The sequence below is a fragment of the Stegostoma tigrinum genome, chromosome 15 (genome assembly GCF_030684315.1).
Source record: "Stegostoma tigrinum isolate sSteTig4 chromosome 15, sSteTig4.hap1, whole genome shotgun sequence".
In the NCBI taxonomy this organism is placed as follows: Eukaryota; Metazoa; Chordata; class Chondrichthyes; order Orectolobiformes; family Stegostomatidae; genus Stegostoma; species Stegostoma tigrinum.
Window position 1 is genome coordinate 52,225,826 of NC_081368.1, and position 18,398 is coordinate 52,244,223.

The 18,398-nt window shown below is 40.1% G+C and overlaps 1 protein-coding gene across 4 annotated transcripts in view; it reads left to right on the forward strand.

Annotated features, from left to right (window-relative positions):
- Positions 1 to 18,398, forward strand: part of LOC125459074 (kelch-like protein 4) — a 302,979-nt gene that overhangs the window by 135,916 nt on the left and 148,665 nt on the right. Inside the window, exon 1 of one of the 4 annotated variants that reach the window (XM_048545018.2) lies at positions 9,215 to 9,754. The exons of 2 other annotated variants lie outside the window; for them this stretch is intronic. In XM_048545018.2, coding sequence (XP_048400975.2) covers positions 9,351 to 9,754 — 404 coding nt within the window. In that variant the 5' untranslated portion in view covers positions 9,215 to 9,350. Of the gene's footprint in view, positions 1 to 9,214; positions 9,755 to 10,694; positions 10,714 to 18,398 lie in introns of those variants that run through there. One more of the 4 variants, XM_059651483.1, reaches the window with a different exon arrangement.

Genomic DNA, 18,398 nt, shown 5'->3' on the forward strand with positions numbered 1-18,398 from the left:
TCAGGCAGCCAATCTCACATCTAGCATAGTAAAGTGAGGAACTCAGGTAGCTTCATACAATTTGCACTTTCTGTCAGCTTGATATATATCTTACTTTAAATGTACCGAGGCTCTGCAACAGAATTCTGGAAGCTTTACCGACTAACTTTTTTTGTTTTTTTTTCACTTTAGTTGAAGGTTGACAATGTTGAGTCTGGTCTCTTTTGACATTGAAACCTGTTTCACAGGAATGAAAGATGCATGCATCTGTCCGTGCACACACAAACAGAACCTGCTATTAAATTCAATACACGGTGCGGATAGTGATAAAGCTTTTCACACCTTTTCAACTGTATGGATTTCTATCTAAAATTGTTCAAGACACCAGTATATGCACGAAAGGTTGAATGGTCACATCCTATGCTATGTCATTCTATGATTTTGTAATTGTTGTAACTGCAGTCATTAAGTTCATAGAATTCCCTACACTGTGGAAGAAGGCCATTTGGCTGCACTGATCCTCCAAAGAACATCCCATCAAGACACTACCACACACTGCACTACCACCCTATAATCTGTAACCCTGCATTTCCCCATGACTAATCCACCTAACTTGCACATCTTTGGACTGTGGGAGGAAACCAGAGCTCCTGGAGGAAACCCAGGCGGGGATGAACAGAATGTGCAAACTCCACACAGACAGTTGCCTGAGGGTGGAACCAAACCCATGTCCCTGGTGCTGTGATGCAGCAGTGCTAACCACTGAGCCACCATGCTGCCTGTAAGTTCTTAAGTCCCATTGTGCTTTCCTCATAAGCAATTGCAATACTTTTGTACACCAGGAGTTTAATAATATTTCATTTGCTTGTGATGAAAGATGTATAGTAATTTGCTCACCCAAGCAATTGCTAAACAGATGGTAGACATTAAACTCCACTTGATACATGCATTATTGTTAATGTGTTCAGCGTAGGAATGTTGCTGATTGGCTTATTTCAGCATTACTTGCATGGGTGCTTTCCACCTGTGATGAACTATTAGAAATGCAAGCATGCCGTTATTTATGCCAAGTTAAGGTTAACTTTAAATGAAGTACAAAACAGATAAAAATGACTACATAACTGTTTAAAATTCTGAAGATTTTGATTATTACTAGATTACCTCCAGTAGCACCATTTAGGGAATTTGACAGTCAGATATTTGATGACTGACAAAGTGAAGCTATGATTTATGAAATAGTATTAATAATATTTTGGATTCATATGTAAGAGACATTAAGCTTGTGGTGACTACTCTGTATTTAATATGACTTTGCCTGTTCACCTAACTCACTGCACTTGTCAGCTCCCCGTATCCCTTGATTTCCTGGTGAACTAAACATTTGTCTTTACCAGCCTTCAATCTGCGCAACTTTAGAACAATCACTTGTTTCTGCGGGACACAATTCCAAAGATTCTTATCCTTGACAGGGAATATGTTTCTCCTACACTGTCCTAAATGATCAACCTGAGACTATACCCACATGGTGTTGATTCCCCACCCAGGAGATACAACCTCTTGGTCTCTGCATATCAAGCCCCTTCAGTATCTCATACGGTCATTAGAACAGAAAATATAAATTCATTCTTCTACATTCCAGAAAATATTTACCCGATTAAATCAGCCTCTCACCATAGGACAACTCTATCATTTAGGAACCAATAGTGTGACCCTTTATTGCACCATCTCTGAATTAAGTTGCTGCTGTTTTTAGCCACTCCTGTCAGGAAATTTGCTTCCATAATATGCCATGCTCATCTGCCTTGCACGTACTCACACATACTAATCAGTAGCTCATCTGTAACCACTCTGTGGTAGCTGCCATCCAACTATGACAAGGTCAATCCCTCTTTTATACTGACATTTTCTTTAATGATTGTCACTTCCTAAGTGTTGTTTATGTTTTTGCTCTTCAGGAAAGTCTTTGTTTGCCTTATGCTCTGCATGAAATTTTTAGCATATGTCTTCGCATTCAAAGAACAACAGACCATCAAAAAGGGCACGGAGAAACAGAATTGGAAGTCTTTACAGAAATTTGTGATCAAATATACACCAGTGGAGACAGTCCAAGTGACTTCAGACATTCACTATCCATTAAGCTACCTAAAAAACATGAAGCAATGGAGTGTAATTATTTTACTGCAAAAAGCATCATGAGTCATCGCACTAAAGTGATCTTTAGAATCATAATTGAAAGAAATAATGACAGATGTAAAGCAGAGATAGTAGGGACTGCAGATGCTGGAAAATCTGAGATAACAAGGTGTAGAGCTGGATGAACACAGCAGGCCAAGCAGCATCAGAGGAGCAGGAAGGCTGACGTTTGATGCCTAAACCCTTCTTCAGAAATGGGGGAGGGGAAGAGGGTTCTGAAATAAATAGGGGGGAGGAGGTGGACAGAAGATGGATAAAGGAGAAGATAGGTGGAGAGGAGACAGACAAGTTAAAGGGGCAGGGATAGAGCCAGTAAAGGTGAGTGGAGGTGGGGATAGGCCAATCCAGAAGGGATGGACAGGTCAAGGGGGCGGAATGAGGCTAGTAATTCGGAGATGGGGGTGGGGCTTGAGTTGGGAGGAGGGGATAGGTAGGAGGAAGAACAGTTTAGGGAGGCGGGGATGAGCTAAGCTGGTTTTGGGATGCGGTGGGGGAAGGGGAGATTTTGAAGCTTGTGAACTTGATACTGATACCATTGGGCTGCAGGGTTCCCAAGTGGAATATGAGTTGCTGTTCATGCAACCTTCAGGTAGCATCGTTGTGGCACTGCAGGAGGCCCAGGATGGGCATGTTGTCTGAGGAATGGGAAGGCCAGTTGAAATGGTTTGTGACTGGGAGGTGCAGCTGTTTAGTGTGAGCTGAGCATAGGTGTTCTGCAAAGCGGTCGCCAAGCCTCCGCTTGATTTCCCCGATGTAGAGGAGGCCACAACAGGAACAGTGGATACAGTATACCACATTAGCAGATGTGCAGGTAAACTTCTGCTTGATGTGGAAAGTCTTCTTGGGGCCTGGGATGGGGGTGAGGGGGGAGGTGTAGGGACAGATGTAGCACTTCCTGTGATTGCAGGGAAAAGCGCTGGGTGTGGTGGGGCTGGAGGGGAGCATGGAGTGGACAAGGGAGTCCCGGAGAGAGTGGTCCCTCCGGAAAGCAGATAAGGGTGGGGAGGGAAAAGTATCTTTGGTGGTGGGGTCGGATTGCAGATGGCAGAACTGTCAGAGGATGATGCGTGGATCTGGAGCTTGGTGGGGTGGTATGTGAGGACTTTGTGGAAACAGAATCCAGATTTAGACATGATAAGAGATGGAATATTTAACCTAAGAACATTCTATTAAAAACATCTTGGAATAAACAAGATTGTTTACATAGCCTATGAGAAATCACTTGATCATTTGTAATCATAAAACGATAATAGAGGTATTTTTGAAATGTAATATTAAATAAAAAATGCCAGAATTATCCAGAGCCTCATTGAGACCAATAGAAAACCTCAGGTTAGGAGGAAGACAATCAGCTGTTTCAAATGAAAAAAGGAGCATGTCAAAGCTGAGTGCTTTTGCCTAAACTATGCAATTTTTACAAAGAAAAAATATTTAAAGAATTAAATGTACATCCAGGGGTAAAACCTATATAAAGGGGCATCAAAGTTGCAGTTTGCTGATGGCAAAGCACACATTGCAGAATCAGAAGAGGCACTACAAAATAATATAAGTCAAATAAAATCTAGAAGTTTACAATATGGATTCAGTATGAAGACTGAAGCACAAAAACACTGGTACTAGAAAGACTGCATTAGAAAAATAAGGCTACGATAAAGATTGAAATGGATGGTGTCACACTGAAAAAATAGATAAGTTTGTCTATTTGTGATTTCAGAAAGTGACAGATGTGATTTGGAAGTTAGAAGAAAAAGAATAGAAATAGCCTGAAGTAAATTTGAGAAGATGAAGGATGCGTTAACAGCAATAGAATTCTAAACTTGATGCCAAGGAAAAAGAAACCTACTCAATGTTACTTTGCTGAATGCCTTAGAAATTTGGACATTGAGTAAAGATGCTTGGAAGGAAACAGACACCTTTGAAGTATGGATGTGAAGATGTCGAATAGCATGTATATTTTTCCATGATTATGGAAACAAAAACTATATACAATATTCCAGATGTAGTCTTCCCAAAACCTGTACCAATTGTAGCAAGATTTCCTTATCCCTGTACCCCAATCTCCACTAAATAAAGAGCAACTTGCCTACCTAATTGCTTATTGCACCTGTATCCTAACATTGTGTTCCTTGCACGAGAACACCCATGTTTCTATATCCATCAACATTTAGAAGTTTAACACATTTTAAAACACTTCTACTTTGTGTTTTTACAACTGATGTGAAAAACATCACACTTTCCTACAATAAGCTTCATCTGTCACTTGTTTCCCTTTCACTCCATCTGTTGTTATCTCTCTGGAGCAACTTTGTGATCTCTTCATGGTTTAAATTCCTATTGTCAGCCAAAATAAGTAATTACTTTCTGCCTCTTTGTTATTAATATAGATGGCAAATAGCTGAAGACCCAACATGAATATTTCTGGCACTGCTAACTTGAAAATACCCAGTTTATCTTTACACTCTGGTTCCTGTCAGCTAACTAATCATTTATCAAGGCTAATTATATTACTCCAACTCCATTCACTCCTTTCTTATGAATTAGCTTTTTGTATGGCTCTTACTGAATGCTGGTTGGAAATCCAAATATGATACATCCACGTGTTCCCCTTTAGTTACCCAAATATTTACCACTTCAAAAAAAATACATTTGTTAAACATGAATTCCTTTCATTGAACCATGTTGACCTTCTCCGGTTATATTGTATGCACTGTTATAGCTCGTAAACAATAAATCATAGCCATGTATACACTATCTCTGTACCTGCCAGTCTTCTAACAGTAGGATGTAAGCAGTAGAATGTGTCAGCTTTCAGTCTCTTAAGTTTCTCCAACACTTTTTATCTATTGATATTAATTACCCTCAATGCCTCTTACTTATTGGGCAGTAATTGGCCAGTTTACTTTCACATTCTATGTTGTAAGCAATTGTTTAATTATTTAGAAATTAACGACATGTATCTGCTAATGGTTCACTTTGTGCTGTTCATCAAATCTGCATGTTGTAGCAGACAGACAGAAACAAAACTGAAAAAATTATTTCTTTTCTCTGGGTGATTTGTCTACCAACTCCTTATTTGCCGAGGAAGACTAACTTTACTTGAGAACTCTGTTGCGAAATGACTACAGATTTTTTTTATGGCAAAGGTATTATAGAAATACAGATCGTGATTTTGTTATTTGTGGGAGCTTGCCATGTGTAAATTCACTATCAAATTTATCCGGGATAATATGGGAGAGGTAGCAGAAATTTCACTATTCTAGTAAGCCACAATGTCAGACTAATTTGCTGGAGGCATGAGCTTGAACCCTACCATGGCATTTGTAAACATTGGACTTCAGTGAAAAAAAAACCCAGTCTAATGTTCTTCAGGAAAGAAATCTGCCATTTTTACCTGGTCTCTCCTTTGTTTGACTGTGGACGCAGAGCAATGTGATTGACGCTTAACCCCTATTTGCTAGCCTAAATGCCCCAAATAAATCACAAAATAAAACAAATAAAAATAAAGTGCTTTAGGATTTTCTAAAGTCAAAATAAGTTGCCATATAAATGCAACTGATTTCTCCAAAAAAACTCCAAATCTACTCGTTCCATTGCCTGGCTATACCGAGAATATCATTTACCTAGCTTATAGAACATTCACGCAAGAATTGACAGCATTGCAGGAATTTAACAACAGTTGGATGCTGGGTTTAAGCCTTCCCATTTAGAATCCTGACCCCTGAATTCCTGCCCTAAATCCCCTCATTTCTGACTTTATCCGTTATTCTGATCTATCCCAGGTTACTGAGGGAAACGAGAGAGGAAATAGCCGGGGCCCTAACAGATATCTTTGCAGTATCCTTAGACACGGGTGAGGTCCCAGAGGACTGGAGACTTGCTAATGTTGTCCCCTTGTTTAAAAAGGGCAGCAAGGATAATCCAGGTAATTATCGACCGGTGAGCCTGACGTCAGTTGTCGGGAAGCTACTGGAGAAGATACTGAGGGATAGGATCTATTCCCATTTGGAAGAAAATGGGCTTATCAGTGATAGGCAACATGGTTTTAAACAGGGAAGGTCATGTCTTACCAACTGAATTCTTTGAGGATGTGATGAAGTTGATTGATGAGGGAAAGGCTGTAGATGTCATATGCATGGACTTCAGTAAGGCGTTTGATAAGATTCCCTGTGGCAGGCTGATGGAGAAAGTGAAGTCACATGGGGTCCAGGGTGTGCTAGCTAGATGGATAAAAGAACTGGCTAGGCAACAGGAGACAGAGGGTAGTAGTTTTTAGGGAGTTTCTCAAATTGGAGACCTGTGACCAGTGGTGTTCCACAGGGATCTGTGCTGGGACCACTGTTGTTTATGATATATGTAAATGATCTGCAGGAAGGTGTAGGTGGTCTGATCTGATCAGCATGTTTGCTGATGACACTAAGATTGGTGGAGTAGCTGATAGTGAAGGGGACTGTCACAAATTAAAGCAGAATATAGATAGACTGGAGAGTTGGGCAGATAAATGGCAGATGGAGGTCAATTCAGGCAAATGTGAGGTGATGCATTTTGGAAGATCAAATTCAAGGGCAAACTATACAATAAATGGAAAGGCCCTAGGGGAAATTGATGAACAGAGAGATCTGGGTGTTCAGGTCCATGGTTCCCTGAGGGTCACAACACAGGTCAATAGGGTGGTCAAGAAGGCATATGGCATGCTTTCCTTCATTGGGCGGGGTATTGAGTACCAGAGTTGGCAGGTCATGTTGCAATTGTATAGGACTTTGGTTCAGCCACATTTGGAGTACTGTGTGCAGTTCTGGTTGCCACATTACCAAAAAGATGTGGATGCTTTGGAGAGGGTGCAGAGGAGGTTCACCAGGATGTTGCCTGGTATGGAGGGTGCTAGCTATGAAGAGAGGTCGAATAGATTAGGATTATTTCTATTAGAAAGATGGAGATTGAGGGGGGACCTGATTGAGGTCTACAAAATCATGAGGGGTATAGACAGGGTGGATAGCAAGAAGCTTTTTCCCAGAGTGGGGGACTCAATTACTAGGGGTCATGATTTCAAAGTGAGAGGAGGAAAGTTTAAGAGAGATATGCGTGGAAAGTTCTTTACACAGAGGGTGGTGGGTGCCTGGAACATGTTGCAGCGGAGGTGGTAGACGCAGACACGTTAGCGTCTTTTAAGATATATTTGGACAGGTACATGGATGGGCAGGGAGCAAATGGACACAGACCGTTAGAAAATAGATGACAGGTTAGACAGAGGATCTTGATTGGCGCAGGCTTGGGGGGCCGAATGGCCTGTTCCTGTGCTGTAGGTTTCTTTGTTTCTTTGTTTCTTGAAAAAACGTGGGACATTCAGCCCAACAAGGGCTGTCAGATACATCAGGTAAAGAACCTGTACATCTACATGCTAAATAGGATATGTCCCCAAGAAAGCTATGAAATCAGACTCCCCTCCTCCCACCAACTGTCCCTTTGAGACCTTCAATCCCTTGACGTTGCACATAATATCTTCCTGTTTCCAAGCCTCGTGCGCCCACAGGCTTCTGATCTTCCCTCCATCCTACTCACTGCCTCAACTCCCAGTCCCTTGGCATCATCTGATTCAACCTGTGCTGACGTCACTCGTCCAATGTCTGTAATAGTGAGCCCTAGAGCACTAAAACTTTGCAACACCCAGGTTGCCAAAACCTTGCTCAGCCAACGATCATTACCTCAACCACTTCTCTGATCTTCCCCTACATCGGTGACATGATTACTGCTTGGCTGAAACTAAAGCCCATCATTCAGATTGACTCCCTGCCCGATAGATAATCAGCAGCGCCAAACCCCTGCTGGAGTGTTAAACGTCCATGCCTGACTGTCAACTTTGTTATTCCCAGCTCTTCCTCACTCCAGATGGCTTGTGAGTTCAATTCCAGACCTACGACTGTGTAAATTGGTCATATTTTCTTCATAATGTACAACCATAAGCTCAGTGCTGCTTATAGCGCACCTTTGCAGCTGGGTCACGAAGTGAAGGAATATTTGACTTGGAGGATTTCAGAATTATGTAATACTCTATTCCTATTAGTTAAGAAAAAACTCATTTTTACTGAATCTATCATTTCTCCTGCAGCAAATCAGAACAGGAAACACGCCCTCATATCTGAGGTTAAGTGTCACTTTCTGATTTGCAAAAGTTAAGATAGACAAAGCTTTTGGAATGATGGAACGTTATTTAATTTATGGTTTGACTTTAAGGACCAAGTTTTTAATCGCAGGCAAATTGCACTAGAGTCGCCGTATTTGTTTGTCTCACTGATTAAAGCATGACCTACTGCATTAAGAATAAAGTTGTCCTGTGGGATTTTTTTATTGCTGGCAAAATACATGGAAAACAATGAATCAAAACGGATTTTCTGCATTGGAAGAAGTCATTTCTTTAGCTATTTTTAACTTGCATCCAGTGATTCTTTCACATCGTACATCAAGCAGACAAACTACGCTCAATCAATGACACTTCTGCAAGATTTAAACAGCCTTTGCCCTAGTTTAATCACATCACAAAACATCCTAATTGACTTAGCCCATTCTTCCCTCTCACTCCTTGAAACTGCTGTTTAGTGTGCGGTTGGAGTTGACACTTGTCTTTTGACCCCTTTTTCACTGAAGATAGTGATAAGGCAAGTCCAGGAACCATTAAAGCCAGGCTGAAAAAAAAAACGCTTTGTTGTTTTTTCAATCCTTTATTAAGTTAATGCGAGTGCCATCTAGAAAAGGAAAAGGCTGCATGTAGTCCTCCTGGGAAACACAAGCCTAATACTTTATTTTGTGCATGTTTTCCTGGATCTTATGTTACAGTTTGCATTTCCTTAAAGCAGATGGGATCTTGCTAAGCAAAGGACAGTGCTGTTAAATCTTTGTTTAACTGTATGTAAGACCAGCTGCTGTTTAGAGTTTTGGTAGCTGTCTTCCTGTGTTAATCTGATTTACTCGTTTGAGGTCTGACCTCATCATCCTGTCAGTATGGTATCCCACCTACACAGTTAGCAGCAGCTTAGTATTTGCAGTGAGTGCTAGCAGTACTGTGTACTGCTCAGAGAGGGCTTGTTCTTTTTGGTTTCTTCAGTGAAGGGATTTGGTGCAAGGGTGTGAAACGGCGTTGAAATCAAAGCTATCTCACATTTACAAGTTTAAGATTCTCCAGCACAATGATGTCTGTGTCCGGGAGGAAGGAGTTTGACATGAAGCAGATTCTGAGGCTGAGATGGAAATGGTTTAGCCAGAGCTCTTCTGGAAGCAGTGGCTGTCTCCAGCAGGAGGGATTTGAGCACCGTAGTATGGGTCAGAACAGATTGAAAAGCCACTCGAGGGACAGAAGTGGACTCACAAAAAACAGCAGTCCTGTGAACAGTTTACTGGCACCTGTGCCAGCTCCAATTTACAGGAGACCTGACAGTCAGCCATGGTATCAGCAGAATACAGTGCCACGCACACCAGAGAATGAAGGACTCGCTAAAATTTCTGATGAAGAAGATTCACTTAAAGAAGAAAAAGAGAACAAAGGAGCAGTGGAATCAGGCAGTGTTGATCTCACAGAAGAGCCTACGGAGAGGTAGGAGCTTGCACTGTGAAAACATTATTAATACTGAGGAAAACCGAATATCATTTACATTATTTCAAAAATATCAATTACATTAGGCTACAGTTCTAAATTATGTTCAATATTGGCAGCATATTTTATGCTTGCCCTTAGCTTTTTCGACTGCTTTGCTTCTTGTAATTGCAACTGATCATCTGCTCATATTATTACATAATTCCAGTGATGGATTTGAGTACCTGTGGATAATTTGCCTTCAATCACATGTTTATCACTGCGCAGTAAAAACCTGCCGATGTACCCAGCAACTCACATGGTGACAGCAGTTTAATGTGGTTATGTAGCCTCAGACGCACTTCTGTTTTCAGTACAGTCAGCAGATCAAGCAAATGATTTCTCCTGGGTTATATTTAAAATGTGTCAAAATCATGTTTATTCAAAGCTTCATTTTGTGGCACTTGTAGAAAGTCGATTTTATTGGTGTTGTTGCCCAGTTCATACGCGTGGCAACTTTTCACTCGTACTTCCTGATAGTTAAAATGTCTTGGACCCAATCCAGAGAAGACCCAGTGAGAATTTGGAACTTGGTACCACATGAGTAATCGATGTGAATAGTATAAGCGTATTCACGGAGAAGCTGTCTAAAAATATGATGGAGAAACTAGTTGAAGGTCATGTCGAAACGGTGATATGAAGTAAGTTGGAAGGAAGTTTGTGTAGAGACCTGTTGGGCCGAATGGTATTTTTCTGTCTAATCCTGCATAATTTCATATTATGCAAGCTGATTTGCAAAGTCTTTGCCTCACCCCCGAGTAGCCATTTGTGCTAATAAATGTATAATGAAAGGACAGCATATGGGCAGGGCATTATGTTATCGCCACACTAGGCCAATTGTAGTTAAATTTGAATCCCTAGTCTGAATTCACAGATAAAAATGGAGATGTCAAGTACTGGGAAGGAGAGAAAATTGAAATGTAAGTTGCTAAAGGCTGCTGTTAGATTATTGGCAGAGATCTGAAGGCATCCTTTCTAAACCACCGTTATATGTTAGGAATAGTCCATGGGACAGGCAGAGGTAAAATAAAAGAGAAAAAATCAATCCATATATAGAGAAAAAACATCGAATAGAAAATCCTGACAAATGTTTGTGTAAGTAGAGAAAATAACTGAAAATTGTGAATATTTTCCCTGGAAAAAATGAAACATTGTCATCTGCAAAAGCCTAATTTGACGTATGGTTAGTGGTAGATCCCATTGTCTGTGTTACTGATATGAGATGCAATTTTAGATTATATTGTGTTTTAATTTGATGAATTACAGCATGAAATATCGACTTTAATGGAGTGTTTCTATGAGTATGGGGAGTAGAGTGGAAAGCATTTACTGTGTGTTTTTGTGGTATTTTGTCTGCTATTTTTATGCATTAGTTTATTAATGTTTCTGACCAGCAAAAACACAGGTATCAAAACTACCCAAAGTAGTAAGTCCTGCTGATCCTATCATACAACAGAATACTGAATACTAAACCTTTGAGAGAACTGTGCTGCATTCCTGTCACCCTAACCATTTAGCTGTAGACTACACTATGAAAAACCAGCGTCCTCACCATTTTCTTCCTTATTAATCCTACATCATTACAACTGTTACTTACCTTGATATTTAGAGCATCAGAGACAAGAAGCAGTCCAGTAGTGAGGTAAAGATACCGCACCTATGTGCTGTTCCTGATTTTTTTCCAGATATTAAATGTTGAAAGCTCAGACTGAAAGTAGGAATCTGCATCTGGATACTGTTTCCATTGTCAACAGTTGCTGATTTGTTTGTTTACAGCACATTTACTTATTCATGCTCTCTTACTAACATAGTTTCTTCTTTTTAAGATCCATGCAGCCTCATTTCATTCCTTGGCTAAAGGGCATATTGACAGCCTGCCTTTGCACTTCTAGCAGTGTAACTTTGTGAACTGGTAGCAGAAGGTGGAACTCCCCCTTCAGTCCCCCTTCCCTGTTGGGCAGCCACCTCTACTCAGAAGATAGAGTTTTCCTTTGAGTTAGGTCCCTGAGGTGAGGGTCAATTGGAGAAATGGGTGGGAGGAATGTCACAACTCACACTGAGAACAGTGATTTGCCCCAAATTTCCAAATTGGTGGTCAGAGGGTTATAAGGATAGTGGAAAGCAACTTAAAACTGTAGGAGCTGCAGGAGGTCTTTCTGCGTTGAAGAAACAGCAGTTCACAGTTCAGGTGCATGGAAAAGAGAGGGCCTCAGATGGAGGTATCTATTTCCAACTTCTTAAATCATTAAATAATAAAACAAGATGTCTTTAACAGCTGGGTCACTATCCAGGCATGGAAGCCTTTCCCAGTATAGCTTGCTGCCAAGAAGTTGCAACTGGCCTGTTCTACAACCTCTGGATGTCCTTCTACTCAACTTAATTGACTATTTGCAATTTATAGGCATGCTGCTCAGTCACCCTTCCGTCCTTTGTCCCCAGCAAGAAAAATGGACTCAGAAGCTATGCATCAGCTCCCACTGTGCTTGCCCCCATTGGACCCTAAGAATCCTACCCATAGACTCTAATAATAGTTTGGTTGACCACGGGAACTCACTGCATGAACACAGAATGTGATGCTGCAATTGCAAAAAGCTGTGTTAGACTGCACATCCTGATTATTTAATTTGAAACAAAGAATCAGGAGCAAGTCTTTCAGTTCCTACAGCCTATTCCACCATTCATTTGTTCAACTGAACAACACTTCTACAGGAGTAATGAGAAACATTCCACTAAAGTAGAATTAGGAAATCAGACACCTCAGGTATATTTTACAGCATAAGAGAGTGAATTAAATCATTGCAGCTATTTTCAATGATTGGTGGTTAATATGTGTATACAATGAAGAAATCCTTCAATTTGATCATCAAAAAGCCCTAATATTATTACCAGAAAAGGGAAGTAATGTCTTTGGCTAAATGTTATGTTATGTGTTACATGATGAAAGTACATAGTTTCTTTGACTTCCTGTTCTGAATTGCAGTAGAGTTGACCCACCGATTTCCCAGCACACTGGGAACATAGCTCCAATTGTACCTGATGGAAAAACACTAACTTTTAAAGTTTGATAAAGGCTGAAGATTTTTCAAATGGGCAGATGAGGAATAGACGATAATTTCACCCTGACAAACACTTTCTACTCACACAGGTAATAATCTTGCTACCCACAAGCAAATAATTGTTAACCAGCATCATAATCAAAATGGATTGATGTCCATGTCTAATGAAAAAGTGGGTGAAACTTGGAGGTGTGCAAATGCTTCCTACATTAGCGTTGACATTTCATCCAGCATTTATAGAACAGCCATGAACATTAAAGCATCCCACTCCAGTGAAAGCAGTTTTTAAACGTAGCACAGTTTTTCTTAAAGGGACAGGCCACTTGAATCAGATAAGTTCATACTTGAGTTTGTCTTTATACTGAACATTTAGCAGTTGCTTGGCAATAATCTGACTCACTATCTGAGTTTTAAAAAAATCTCAAACATAATATCATTTCCAATCCATGATGCAATAGGCACATAGCATGAGAACTGTTTCATTGACAACAATGCACATTTGTAGAGTGCCTTTAATGGAAAGTAATATCCCAGTGCACTTTAAAAAAGTGTTACCAAATAAAACTTGAAATGACATAGGTGACTTACGCAGATGATCAATGGCTTGGTCAAAAAGGTAGGATTTAAGGACCATCTTAAGCAGAGGAGAGAGAGAGAAAAACAGCAAAGCTTTGGGGGTTTAGTCCAGAGTTTTGGGTCTAAAAGCTGAAGGCACAGTAGGGCAAAGGGAATTGGAGATATGCAAAGAAAAACCAAAATGGAGTGCAGAAACTCCAGAGGCCTGTAGGATAGTGCAGATTGCAGAGTGGTGATATCATGAAGGTGTTGAAAACAAAGACACACATTTTTAAGTTAAGGCGTTGTTGGACTGGGTGCTAGTCCAGTACCAATCTGTGCAGCAAAAAACAGATGATGAATGAATGAGCCTTGTTGCAACTTGTATATGAGAAACAGGGTGTTGGATTAGCTCAAAGTCTTGGAGGATAGAAGGCAGAAGTCTAGTCAAGAAAACGTTGAAATTACCAAGTGTTGCAGAGCTCTAAAGTAGATAGATGAGGGTTTCAAGGGAATTGAGACAGTAGTTGCTGGAAGTTAGAAGGTTTAATTCCTAATGGGTATTTTGAAACAGAAAATTAATATTTTTAGAAAAAATAAAGTTAGATTGTTAATCCTTGGACATTTGCTTGTACCTGCTCCTGAAGTAACGTTACATTCAGATCAGTGGCAGGAAGCTGACTTTAAGACTAAAATTGTATTGGTAAAGAATTTTCTAACTGATTTAGTATGCTTCATTAAGACTAGCTTGAAGGATTTAATGATTCAGCTGTTTTAATGTGAGGTTCATGGTGGTAGATTCAAAATGTGATCCACAGGGAATAATGTTTTAATTTTTTAGAAGGTACCTTATTCAATAATTCAAAGCAGAAATGATTGTTCTTTTGTTCTGCTGTTGGTACATCTCAAGTTGTAACCACTTTGTGGGAGAACACAAAGAAAAGCCCAAATTAAAAGTTCAGATTAAGAAAACAGGGGCTATAGTAAATGAATATTTCATTTGATTGCTCAGCGTGAACTCAGCTCGTATCACCCTGATAAGATTCACATAGTTTTGTTTCTTCTAACCACTTATGTTCTGTAAGGTAGAGGTAATTTTGTGATAATTTAAGAAATAGTTAATGGAATTATATGAAAGCAGACTTGGAAACCTAATCAATTTTTAGTTCTTTTGCACTGAAGGAATATTTCTTGCTATACCTTTACAAATGCTGCACCGTGCTTTTCAGCAAAATACCACTACCTCTCTGTCTGATATATTATTTTTGGAAAGACTTTCATTCCTCTCACCTGACCACTTCACACAGCGCTCCAAAAGTTCTGCACAGGGTCAGAAATCCTAATTCAAAGTGTGACCGGATGAAAAGTTACCCATTTACTTTTCAATCAGTTTTTCCCTTCAATTTCATGGACAGGAGCCTACTTTTCTGAAGCATTGGAGTGCAATCCAGGAAACATTGCAGCCAGCCTAGGAATTGAACAGTGTGGAACCAATGCTTCTTTTGACAGCAGTTGGTGGGCCATATTCCATCGTTCCAATTGCTGTGGAAATTACCCCAATGTCCACAAACAAAGCTGTATTATGACACCAATCAAATGAGCCACAAGACACTGCAACCCACAAGAACTACGCAAGAAGGAGGAAAAACACCTGTACAAGGTATTCGCTAACAACGGATATCCCATCAAATTCATCGCAGGTACCTATATCTGCTAGATAGACAATGCCAAGAGGTCACAGTGCACCCCAAGACACTGGCCACACTACCCTATATCAAGAACATACCAGAACTGACAGTGAGATTCCTATGACCATCAGGAATCATGATAGCACACAACCCCACAGCCAGTCTATATCAAATACTCACAAGGACCAAAGGCCCCATACCCATGACATATACGCCCAACATCATTTACAAAATCACTTGCAATGACTGCAACAAACATTATATCAAAAACACTGGGAAGAAACTAGCTACCAGGATACATGGACCCCAGCTAGCAGCAAAATGACATGGCAAACTTTCACTCATCTCAGAGCGTTCGGACAATGAAGGTCATCAATTTAACTGGGTCAATGTGACCATCCTAGCTCACGCCAACCAGAGACACGCATTGGAATTCCTACATGGTTGCAATCAGCAAACATGTGGAATTGGTCCCCATATACAAGCCCATGCAAAAGAGAACCAGAAATGATACAACCCAACTTAACGGTCTGGGCCAAGTGGAGTAGAACAACTTTGCTTCATTGGAGACCGTATTGAAAATGTCTGTATAATAACCAGCCAGATCAGCATTATGGGACTGTGCCACTTAACTGAAAGATATGAACTATCTTCTGCATTTATCACAATACGCTGCATCACTTCAGCTCCTTAAAATAAGACTGTGCAAGCATTCAATATATTCAACAATTAATATCAGTAATAGAAATGTAGTAATTTTAGATGAAAAGCTCATGACTTCTATCAGAAGATGTCACCTTAATTTAACTGATAATTGGAATTAAGTGATTTATAGCTGAGGGAAAACTATAGTAGCATTAGTAATAATACAGTACTCACATGAAAAAATATACGTCTCTTAATAAATTGTCTTATTTGCTTTCTTAACCAAATGGGTATCACCACAAATCAATCTGGTACAAAACAGCTGATGCTGTTTCTACTTGACTTTTTAAATATTCTGTCTGATGTAAGTGTGTTTCTGAGACTGCCAGAAATTGTTAGCCGTCCTTAGTGGGCCTTGAGAATGCAACAGTGAGCCATCTTCTTGAATTGCTGCAGACAAAGTGGTCTAGGTCCACCCACAGTGCTGACAGAATGGAGATTTTGACCCAGTGACAAAGGTAATATGGTCCTAAAGTCAGGATAGCGTGTGGTTTGATGGGGAACTTACAAGCCATGGTATTCTTATGCTTCTAATACTTACTGGTGTTAGATGTTACAAGTTTGGGAAGTGTTTGCGGGATACTAGGTGAAGGACTGTGGCACATCCTGTGTGTGAGATACATGGCTGCCACTATGCACTAGTGGTGGCAGGACTGAATGACTGAGGTGATTTATGGGGTCCTGGTCAAGTAAACGGCTTTGTCTTCAATAATATTAAGCTTCTTGTGCGTTGCTGGAACAACATTCGTCCAGGCAATGGGAAACATTCCTGACTTCTGCCTTGTATAAACGAACAGGACTGGAGAAGTCACCAGGTAAATAACTTGCCACAGAATTCCATGTCTGACCTGGTGTAATTGTAATATGTACATGGCTATGTTAGTTACATTCTGGTCGATGATAAACCCCAGGATGTTTACAGTGACTATGGAGGACCTCAAGCAGTGGGCAATGTTAATGGAGTTAATGAGCAGACATCAGGTAATGATCAGCAAGTGGCTTTCCAGTGGTCTGTCTTAATTGACTGTTTACTGCCAAGTGAGCTGACATGAAATTTTTATAGTTAGTGAGATTAAAAACCATCTGTGACAAGACTAGTGCAAGACCAGAGGCGCAACAAAGTGTAAACCCCAGTAATAGAGATAATATACCGAGTAGCTGTAGCATTTTTCACCAAACCCCACAGGCAGATGTGGTAAACTTTTAACTGATTTATAACTGCAGACAGATCTGAGGATGCACTGGGGGACTTGGAGAATGCACAGACATTAAAGGGTCTCTGCACAGACAGATTAGTGAGATGTTGATCTTTATCAGTGACTTGTGGAAAAAACATAACCTCTCTGGATTTGTTCCATGATGTAGTCTTGGTCAAGTGATAACAGAACAAACTCTAAACTATTGAATTCACAACAGCTTTAGCTCAAGGGCCTTGGGTCACTTCATGATCTGATGCAACTACTGGTGGTTGACCTCAGTATTTCATGTAACTGAGTTGTTGATAAATAGCTACTCACCACTAACACACTCAAAATTGAAAAGTACTTTGATGCAGTGCGTAGATTTGAGGTTTATGCAGGAGATGAGTCTCCAGAAATAAGCACAACTGAAAAACTGAAACATATAGATGGCACATACTTCTACATCTACTTCTCATATTACTTCAAGCTCGTCATCACATTATATACAAACCAGCATATTTTTAAAACTTAACTGAATAGAACATTCAACATTGTTCTCCAAAAACAAATTGATCACTAATTTTATGTTTGCAGGTAAATCCAATTTAAACAAAAAAAGGCGAAACCCGCTTGTACTTTGCCATATTGTATTTATGTAGAAAAAACTACTAATCCATTGATGTAAAAATACCTTCAAGAAATAACACACATCAACATTTGCTTCCTGGCTTTCATTTTGGAGAAGTTGAATGGGGGAAGAATGATGGATAGATATAATACACTCGATGATAACTGTATATGAACAGAGCTTAAGTACATACTTTTAGTGAGAGATTTATTCCATAAGACTGTAAGAAGCAGGAGCAAGAATAGACCATTCAGCCTCTTGAGCCTGATCGACCATTCAATAGGATCATGTCTGATCTGATTCTCCTTACAGCCTTCTTCCTGCCATTTCCTCTTAACCTTGATTCCCCTACTGATCAAGAATTTATCCATCTCAGCCTTAACTATACACAAGGACTCTTATCCCACAGCTCTCTGGCGAGAAGTTCCAAAGGCTCTCAACCCTCTGAAAGAAGAAATTTATCCTCATCTTGGCCTTAAATCAGCACCCCTTAATTTTGAGACTACACCTTCTGGCTAGAAACTCTCCCATGTTCCCATGAGGGGAAACATTCTCTTAGCATTTACCTTGTCAAGCCTCCTAATAATTCTATCTGTTCCAATGTGATCCACTCTTATTCTTTTAAACTCCTGTGAACAGAGTCCCAACCTGTTTAGCCTGTACCCATAAGCTAATTCTGGTTAACAACTCTCCATAACACTCACCCCACATTGATTACTAGATCCCTATATTGAAACAACCAGGTCACATACAATTTAACTCCGGATTAACATATCATCATGTTTCCAAATT